This window comes from Hyperolius riggenbachi, chromosome 3 (genome assembly GCF_040937935.1).
Source record: "Hyperolius riggenbachi isolate aHypRig1 chromosome 3, aHypRig1.pri, whole genome shotgun sequence".
In the NCBI taxonomy this organism is placed as follows: domain Eukaryota; kingdom Metazoa; phylum Chordata; class Amphibia; order Anura; family Hyperoliidae; genus Hyperolius; species Hyperolius riggenbachi.
Genome location: NC_090648.1, coordinates 382,431,708 through 382,442,157, shown reverse-complemented (window position 1 = coordinate 382,442,157; position 10,450 = coordinate 382,431,708). Strand labels below are relative to the sequence as shown.

Here is a 10,450-nt window from a genome sequence, read left to right as displayed (position 1 = left end):
CAGCACCCAAGGCTGAGACACCAAAGTGCGCCCCTCCATCCCTTCCACCCCAGCTGTCACACACTGATTGCTATTAGACTAAGAGGGCCACAGGGCCCACAACCTCCCCAACACCTTAATATCTAGTTATCTGGCTTGCAGTCACTGCTATGTATCCCCTTTTCTTATTTCTTTCTGCTTCATACACAATTAGGAATGACAGCTGAATGAATTGTGCGCCCCCTCCTACACTGCGCCCTGAGGCTGGAGCCTCTCCAGCCTATGCCTCGGCCCAGCCCTGGACTGATATATATGGGTACATGGCTACTTAATTCTGTTTTCTAAGGAACATGGTTACTTAGTTTATGTATACTGGGTCCAATCGGCTACTTAATTATTTTATTTTGTCATGCCTGACTATTTAATTTGTTCATTGTAAGGCACCCGGCTACTTAATTATCTTATCTGGAGGTATGTGACTTCCTAACATTTTTATTTAGTGGTATGTGACTACTTGATGAATTATCATGAGCAGGGCTGTGGAGTCGGAGTCAGAGCAATTTTGGGTACCTGGAGTCAGAGTCAGTGGTTTCATAAACTGAGGATTCTGAGTTGGAGTCGGATGCTTTCTGTACCGACTCCACAGCCCTGATCATGAGGCATATAATTACTTGATTATTTTATCTAAAGTTTATCTAAAGTTTTTCTGGGATGGCCCCCTCTCTGTGAATAACACCGCCCGCTACTTATTTCATGTACATTTGGGTCTGCCCATGACCCATCACGACCACGCCCATGTTTCAGTGCATGTCCACACCACTTTTTTGCTATGGCACATGCAGCGCGGCATATAACCAGCTCCCATGCCAGTGAATCCAGCACCTCCACAGTCCTCCTGCCGCCCTCACAAAAACATTTTTGGAGCAGCCCCTGCATTGTCATGTCATGGGCTGTTCTCAGAAGAGTTCACAATATATTCCCTACCGTAGTCATAGTCTAAAGTCCTACCAAATTATTATGTATTTATATAGCACTGATATCTGCACAAAATTTACAAAAACATGGGTGTGTGAGCTCCAAATCGGGGAGGTGTGTGGTCCCCGCCCCAGGCTGAAACTTCTCTGGTGGGGCCTTAGTGTCCCAGTGCGATGCTGTGTGTATTTGCAAATAAGTGAAACTAATACCTTTATATTAACCTCCTTGGCGGTAAGCCGCGCAGGAGGTTTTCTCCGGCCCTGCTGGGCCGATTTGTTTAATTTTTTTTTTTTGCTGAACGCAGCTAGCACTTTGCTAGCTGCGTCAGCACACCGATCGCCGCAGCCCCGCGCTCGATCGCCGCTATCCGTCGCGCCGCGCGGCCCCCCCCTCAGACCCCGTGCGCTGCCTGGCCAATCAGTGCCAGGCAGCGCTGAGGGGTGGATCGGGACTCCCAATGACGTCCCGACGTCGGTGACGTCATCCCGCCCCGTCGCCATGGCGACGGGGGAAGCCCTCCAGGAAATCCCGTTCTTTGAACGGGATTTCCTGATCGAAGCGGACGGGGGGATGCCGCTGAGCAGCGGCTATCATGTAGCGAGCCCTGGGCTCGCTACATGATATAAGAAAAAAAAACCAAAAAAAAAAACTGCTGCGCTGCCTCCTGGTGGAATTTTTTATACCGCCAGGGGGGTTAACCACTTCAGCCTACAGGTTTGAGATTTTTTTTTACATCTGAGCAACTTTCACCTCCCATTCATTTGCCAATAACTTTAGCACTACTCATCACAATGAATTGATCTATATCTTGTTTTTTCCGCCACCAATTAGGCTTTCTGTGGGTGATACATTTTGCTGAGAATTAATTTATTCTAAATCCATTTTAACAGGAATATTAAGAAAGAAATGGAAAAAAATCATTATTGCTCAGCTTTTGGCCATTATAGTTTGAAATTAATACATGCTACCATAATTAAAACCTATGTACTTTATTTACCAATTTGTCCCGCTTATTACACCATTTAAATTATGTCCCTATCACAATGTATGGCGCCGATATTTAATTTGGAAATAAAGGTGCATTTTTTCAATTTGCGTCCATCACTATTTAGAAGCCCATAATTTAATAAATCATATGGATATACTCCTTTGACATGAATATATAAAAAGTTCAGACCCTTCAGAGGTAAACGGGATTTTAAAAGTTTTAAATTGTATTTATTCAATTCAAAGTGTTTTTTGGTGTAGTTTGCTATTTGGCCACAAGATGGCCACAGTCAAAAGATCGATCTCGCTCCCAGGAAGAAGTATGAAGACGGGGAACTTTTTGATCTCAGAAAAGCCGCAGCATCTGAAGAGATGCTGTCGGCTTTTCTCCGGGGGGGTCCGATCAGTGAAAGGGATTTACAATCCCTTTCATTGATCGCTGGGTTAACGGCCGGCAGCGGGAGCGCGCACGGTGGGCCCGCCGGAGCGCGCGCAGCCTAACTGGATGAAAATTTTCGTCCAGTTAGGCTGAAGTGGTCTTTTTGTGTGTTAAGATGGGTACACTCATCAAACCTTGCTTGGCCAATCACTGTCCAATTTTACCACCTACATGCAAAATGAGAGTTTACATACAGAAATCTGTTCATAGTATTTAATATCTGTTGACCCTCATACTACATGGTTGTGGTAAAATTGGTCAGTGACTGGCTAATTAAAATTGGAAGTGTGTACCAGGCTTTCTTTAGTGGCAGACCTGGAGCCCTCCAGAGCTGTTGCAGCAGCATTTTTGGAATTTCTGGCGATTGCAAAAATGCTAGCTGGTTTAACCTCCTGAGCGGTATGGACGAGCTCAGCTCGTCCATCACCGCCGGAGGCTGCCGCTCAGGCCCTGCTGGGCCGATTTGCTTCAAATAAAAAGCAGCACACGCAGCCGGCACTTTGCCAGCCGCGTGTGCTGCCCGATCGCCACCGCTCTGCGGCGATCCGCCGCGAGCAGCGGCGAAAGAGGGTCCCCCCAGCCGCCCGAGCCCTGCGCAGCCGGACCAATCAGTTCCGGCCAGCGCTAAGGGCTGGATCGGAGGCGGCTGACGTCAGGACGTCGGCTGACGTCCATGACGTCACTCCGCTCGTCGACATGGCGACGAGGAAAGCCAAACAAGGAAGGCTGCTCATTGCGGCCTTCCTTGTTTGTTCTGGGCGCCGGAGGCGATCGGAAGAACGCCTCCGGAGCGCCCTCTAGTGGGCTTTCATGCAGCCAACTTTCAGTTGGCTGCATGAAATAGTTTTTTTTTTATTGAAAAAAAACCCTCCCGCAGCCTCCCTGGCGATCTCAGTAGAACGCTGGGGAGGTTAAATTGCAATTGTATGTATACAGCAGAATTTCTGGAACATTTACGCATATATATTTATATAAAAAATAAATAAATATAAATATATATATATATATATATATATATATATATATATGCAATACAAAGTATGGGGATCTCTGTAAAATCACTTTCAGTCGTTGAACAAAGATTTTGCAGCACTTTTCTACCGAACCTATGGAAATCGCATCAAAAAGCCATGAACGGTTCTAAGAAATGCCGCAAAACTCATTAACAAAAGCGCCCGGCAATTGCGATACTGATTTGCGCTTTATAGTAGGTCCCAGCTCTCATCCGGATTGCTTTTTCTGGGCATTGGCCCCAACACTGGTGACAAGCAGAAATAGTCAATGAGGTGCTAATAGTTTCAGCTTACATGAAAATTTAATGCAAACTGTATGTGGCTTGGAATTGGGGGAAATCCAGTGTATGTCCTACTCATTGTGATTGGCCCATCTCCAAGCTGCATACAATTTGCATTCAAGCTTGAGGGCTCGTTTCCACTATCGCGAATCCGCATGCGTCCAACGCATGCGGATTCGCACATGTCATGTAAGTGGATGGGCCTGTTTCCACTTCTGCGTTGGCGTTGTGCGTTTTTCGTAGCGGTGGAAAAACGCTCAAAAGAGGCAACGATTTCGCCTGCGTGTGGAATGCATGCGATTCGCATGCGATTCGCATGTAATGTATTTGATAGGGATTTCGCATGCGGTTACTACATGCGAATTTGTATGCGAATTCGCATACGAAAACGCGTACAATAAAGTTTCCCATTCAATTTTTTTTTTTTCCCCTTTTGTACAATTACCCACAAGCAAGGCCTTCTTTCCTGCTTCCTGTGTCTGTATTTCAAAGCGACTGGCAGCCATGGAATACACTATTGAGAGCCTGGTATCCTTGGTACATGCTAATCCTTTTATATATGATAAAAGGCTGCCAGGCTATAAGGACAAAGCACTTATTAAGAGGACATGGCACAACATAGCAGAGGAATTCACTCCGGATTGGGAGGACTTGTCATCGTCAAAGAAAAAGTTGGAAGGTGAGTGGTGATCTGTGCACTTGTAATATGTTTTGTGTGTATTGTGATAGCTTTATATGAGTAATGGCCCATAATGTGAATGACAGGTGCTTGGCTCGTGGTTTCCACAGGCCACTGTACTGTCACACTGTAGATCGTACCCTGGGGGTAACATTCCCCCCTCCCCCCCAATTGTAGGGGACTCATGTAGTGGAATAGCATAGATGTGCCTGGAAAATAGATTATGAAGTGCAACAACAGCACAACCCAGCAGTTCTGCAGTCGATAAGTGGGGGGATGATCACGCAGCACGTGTGGCGCACGTTGGCTAACCAATACACGCACTTCCGCCAGATGTCATGTATGCCTACCATTTGTGCGGTGGGGTTACAGTTAGTATACGTAGATAGGTTGATGTCATTACTGGTGAAATGTGCCTTAATGTAACGTCTAAGTACCCCAGCACCAAGAAGCATGATGTATATGAATATGTTAGTGTTAGTGCTTTCACTCAATCAGTCAAACACATTGTTATGTTTGCACATTTTATTAGTAGAAAGCCAGAAAAAAATGCATGTAGGTCTACAATCTCCCAGCTCTGTTTTGGAAGAAATGTGACATACAGTCGCGATTTCTGAGTGCCTCATTCGTGTGCTGACCTCCACTCCAAGTGATGCCACTTAGCGGTGGAACCTCAAGTGCATTCACTTCATCCACCGAGATTCCTTCTTTGTCTATCACGACATTGTGAAGGATGCATGCAGCTTTCACCACAGACACCGCATTTTCCACTTTCAACTGGATAGCTGTATGCAGCACCCTCCATTTGTTAGCCAAAATGCCAAAACTACATTCCACCACTCGTCTGGCCATACTTAACCGGTAATTAAAATGTCTTGTCCAGTCATTCAAGCGAGTGGCTGAGTATGGGCGCATTACATGTCGGGATAAAGCAAACGCCTCATCACCCACAAAGGTGTAGGGGTAAGCAGGATTGTTGGTCCCAGGCCATGGACTTGGTTGCGGCAAGTCCAGCGTGCCATTCTCCATGCGATAGCACAAGTTGGTGTTCCTGAAGATCTGGGAATCACTTGCTGTTCCGTATGCACCAACGTCGATGTACAGAAATTTGTAATCGGCATCAGCAACTGCCATAAGGACAATGGAAAAAAAATTTTTATAATTAAAATACTGACTACCGCTGTGTGGTGGGTGCACGAGTCTGATATGTTTGCCATCCACTGCTCCAATGCAATTTGGAAACCGACACTTTGCCCAAAACTTAGTTGAAACCTCCTCCCAACGTTGGCGGTTAGGGACGGCCATAAAAGTGGCATGAAGTTCTCGCCAGATTACCAGACACGTGTCCTTCACAATGTTTGAAATTGTAGTTTTTCCCAAGCGGTAGGCGAAATGCAATGATGCAAATGATTGGCCAGTGGCCAAAAACCTATGGAGAAAAAGGAATGTACCATTAATGTTCTGTTTTGTTATCTTTTCTCTACAGTAAAATTCTATATGAATAAGTGGAGATCCGTAAGGGACACTTACAAAAAAGAATTGACGAAACTAAGGAAATTGGAGAAAAGTGGGAGTGCTGCTCCAGCTCCACCCACCTACAAGAACTTTGAATTGTTGTCCTTTCTGCGTACCATATATGAACCACGAAGGTAAAGTTACATTTCATATTTCGATTGGTTGCCCAACCATTTAACCACGATCATTAACAACACACATACATTTGACAATGGCACACACTGTGAGATATATAGTATGGCTGAGGGAGGCCTAACAGCTGCTTAGCTCGTACCTAACATTTTAATCATGCATGAAAGCACCGTTTGCTGTACAACAAAAACATGTGCGAGGGCTAGGTCAACCATACTCTGTACCCCCATGTGTATGTCAATGCCCATTCCACGTAGATATGTGTTGCCATGGATGCTGGATAATTACATAATGTACAGATCTGTTGCCACATATACTCAATCATACATTGGGATCTGTTGTTTCTTTTGTTTTTCAGAACAGAGGATAGTTTTTCCACTTCAACTAATGTGGAGGCCGACAGCGACAGTACTTGTGCTTCTGCCAACAGCAACTCAGATGCTGGGGACAATGTTTCAGAGGTGCCATCCACTCATACAAGTGGGAGTGCTCACTCCTCACTTACCACTGTGAGACCGCGGACTAGACCAGCAACTCGACCAAAAAGAGTTAGGCCTGCCGTAGTGGACGAGGAGGAGAATGTACATTTGGCACAAATGAACAAAACTTACCAAGAAATTTTGGAACACTTCAAATCAAACCGTGAGCGACAAAGGTCACCCGAGGAGAATGTGGCCTACAAAATCACAGACTCAATGGTGCCTTACCTAATGGACATTGACCCACGTTACTATGCCGATGTACATGGGGAATTCATTGATGCAGCTAAAAAATATCTAGCAAAAACACGGCAAGACCGTGATGGCAACCAGGGTAATAAGCAGGGGTCCAACTTAGAGGGTAGTAGTTTTCGAGTTCCCAATCAGGGTACATACCAAGAGTGCTGGCCGTCTGATAAGTCGATGCCAGTTCATAGGTCAGAGCCGCAACACTCATGGATACAGCAAGGGCAAGCGTACAGTAGCATGCCTCCCTCACAGATGCATTCAATGGGGCGGCCACACAGAGAAACATCATCTACCTCTCGGACGGGAGCAGATGTGGGCGAAATGTATCATAGGAACCCCACTCAAATTCCCGAAACACGTTCATATCATAATTTAGATAGGCCTTCAGCACCCTGTGCTTCACAAACCACAGAATTCTCGATGACGAGATTCATGTTTGATTATGATGCTACGGAGTAATTACCACATTTTTCTTATTTGCTTTTGTTCGTCTCATTATGTAGTTGGGAATTGCATTATGCACAGTCCGTTGAGTGCACTACAGAGGCATGTACCGAAGCCATCATACAACCTTTCAGTTAAAAATGTTTTGTGTTGTAAAGATTCAAAAGGTAAAGTATTACAGGACCAGAGTGAATGTCCGTATATGTAGTTTGGTTATCATGATTTTGTGAAGTCAGACAGTGATTGATTTGCCATCACATGCAAAGAAAACAGCCATCACTATCATGGCTGCCTTTACTACAAACATATTGTGCAAACAAATCTGCATGCTACAATTTACAATCTGTGAAGCTGCTGCTCCTGGCAGCAGATCTCCCCCTATACATTTCCCCAAGGTGGGGCAGGGTTCTCTTTGCTGCGCTGCACAGCATCCTACCATCCCGCACCGCATGTCTACATCCCAGCGTACAAGATCCTTCCTGTGTCACTCCTTTCTTGCAACTTCATGGTCAGCAGAGTGACACCGAAAGTATACTGCACTGTGGGATGTGGCCAAGTGGTGCGGCATTGTAGCACACAGTGCAGGTTAGAAAATAAAATCAGGAGGCACAGAAAAATAGTGAACACTACTGTTAGAAAAGTACTGTCTGTATTGTTTGCCTCATGGCTGTGTGGACGTACATAGCGATTGAGCTGTAGGTGCGGCCATGCCGCCTTTCCTCTGTTATATGACGATTGTGCCGATTAAAGTGGCCCATTGACAACGCATCTCACAGACTCTGTCTGTCTGTATTACGGCACAGTCATGTGAGGGGATCTGAAGCCTATTTCATTGCCTCCCTTCCCTGTGTATTACAGTGACTTACATCGCAACACTGGGTCAGGAGGCAATGAAAGGGGCTCCTGAGACGCTCATATGCCTAAGCCATAATAAATAAGCGCACAGTATACATCCGGGGATCACAAAGAAAGGAGGTTGTGGAGCCGAAGTCGATAGATGATGTTCACATTGGAACATCAGCCTCTGCTCCTTGCGTGGCTGCAAAATGTTTTTCCTTCAGTAGTTAAAGTGTATGTATCTGCTTATGTGAGGAAAAACATGCACATGTGTTCAAGCACCATTGGTGTAGCAGTACACTTCTCTTGCTGGCCCTTTCATGAGAGGACTGTAAGTTTAAAATTTAACACCCAGTCAACATAAGCAATGAATAATGCAGTCTGAAAAGCAGATGCAGATATGTTGAGTACACTTTGTATTATGCTTTATGTGTTTGTGTTGGTTTACAAAGCTTGACAATGTGACCAAAATGGAACTATTTCCAACATGTTGTGCTACTTGCAAGTGTTTGTTTGATTAAAAATTACAACACAAGATAGCACTTACTATTATTTAATACGTTACCTAAACATTATATTAAAAAAATTTATGTTTTAATGTTGCCTGTGTCCTTTGTTCACCATCTAAAGTCATATAAAGTAACCAGTCCTTGCCAACTGCTGGGTGGTCCCTCCACGTGGCCAAAGCCTCTCCACCTTAACTGCTGCATTGATGATGTTAGTGGAAGTGAAGACAGAGAGGCTTTTGCGACATGCATGGACAAAATAGCGGATGGTAAGGACGACCATTTAACAATGTGGCAATGACATAAATGTAAGAGGGCGCCTTCTCACCTTAACGTAAGCAGAAGTCTCTCCTCCGGGATCACAGCATTACGGTACCAGGTATTCTGCCTCCGTAAATGTGCGCCCAAGGTCTGCAGCAGGTAATCAAAACTGGGCAAAATAAAAAAAACAAAAATGTTACATACTTTTCAGCATTTTACATTAATGAACAAATTAAGATACATTTTCTACTTACGTGCTAGTACTCATCCGTGTATAGTTGAAAAACTTCACCGGGTGACTACGGATATCCTCATAAAGGAGCGTAAACTGTCCTTTTAGAGGCCTCTCCACCACCAGAGGATGCACCCAAAAGCGGTGTCTCCTACGAGGTTGCCTCCTCCTCCTCCGCATCCTCTCCATAAAAAATTGCAAATTGTTCATCATAGACAAAAGCACAAGATCCTCCAAATCCGACATTCTCCTAACTCCTCAAACCACAACCGACTAAAACTCCCACACCAAACACACGTGGCAACACCTTTTATAGGAATGTGTAATCCTTTTCCTGTGATGACAACTTCCTTCTACAGAATCACAGGCATTGAAAGTGTTAAAAACGCTTCTTAATGTTCGCATGCGAATTCGCATGCGAATTCGCATGAAATTACGCATGCGAATTCGCAACACTGATACGAATTCGCATTCCTCCAAATATTACAAACGCGTGCAAATTCGCAACGCAACAGTGGAAACAAGCCCTCAGCCAGTAAGGGTTATCATGCAGTGTTAGGGAGTCTTGCTCAAGGACTCCTTACTGAATAGGGACTGACCCTAACCTGGATTTGACCCCTGATCTCCTAAGTCAAAGGCCGTACCCTTAAAGAGAACCAGAGGTGGGTTTGAATAAAAACACGCAGATTGTCGCTAGCCAGCTGTTTACCAAAGGCTGTAAGTCATCGCCGCTCCCCCGCCTCCTCTATAGTGCGGCTTCCCACCTGTGTCCCTTCCCTCCCCGCCTCCGTAAGCTTCCTCCAATCGGCTTACTTTACTTTGTGGGCCACATAATGGTTGCTTACTTTAGAAAGACGTCAAGTCAATATCACGCTACCACCACGTGATAACAGCTGATGTCCTATAGTGGTACTGCTTGCTGTCAATGCGTGGCACCTATGGAGGAGTCGGCTTTTCGGGCTCTCTTCGCCTGTGTGTTTTCCTGGTTCCTGCTTCCTCCTGAGTGAGCGGTTGGTCACTAGTTAGTAGGCAGATCTACTTGTGACCTGTGGCTGTGTGACTGTCCCTAAAGAGTAAAGGTTCGAGAGTCCACGGGGTGGGGGCAAAGGGGGCGCAATTTTTACACCATCAACCTGGGTGCAATTTAGCATAGAAACTGCCCTCCTTTGAGCCAACAGATATACCTGTCAGGCTTGTCTGGTCAATGACTATAGGTCAGGCTGTATGCCCATATGACCGACCTATAGCCCAGCCCGTAACACCTGCACAAACTCCTACCTAGCACAGAACTACAATATCCCTGCAGGTAGATGTAGCATACAGACTGACAGATAGTATCCACCAAACAGAACCAATAACAATCATACAAGGCACAGTATCACAAGTATAATAGTCACCTGAGGCCTGGAGGATGATGCAATCCAGATGAGAGTCAGATGACT

The 10,450-nt window shown here is 45.3% G+C and overlaps 1 protein-coding gene across 1 annotated transcript; it reads left to right on the top strand.

Annotated features, from left to right (window-relative positions):
- Positions 1-4,280: 4,280 nt before the first annotated feature.
- Positions 4,281-7,187, top strand: LOC137560766 (uncharacterized). Its single transcript, XM_068271914.1, has 3 exons — positions 4,281-4,353; positions 5,840-6,002; positions 6,359-7,187. The coding sequence occupies exons 2-3, from the start codon at positions 5,851-5,853 to the stop codon at positions 7,185-7,187; spliced, it is 981 nt and encodes a 326-aa protein (XP_068128015.1). The 5' UTR covers positions 4,281-4,353; positions 5,840-5,850.
- The last annotated feature ends 3,263 nt before the right edge of the window (positions 7,188-10,450 follow it).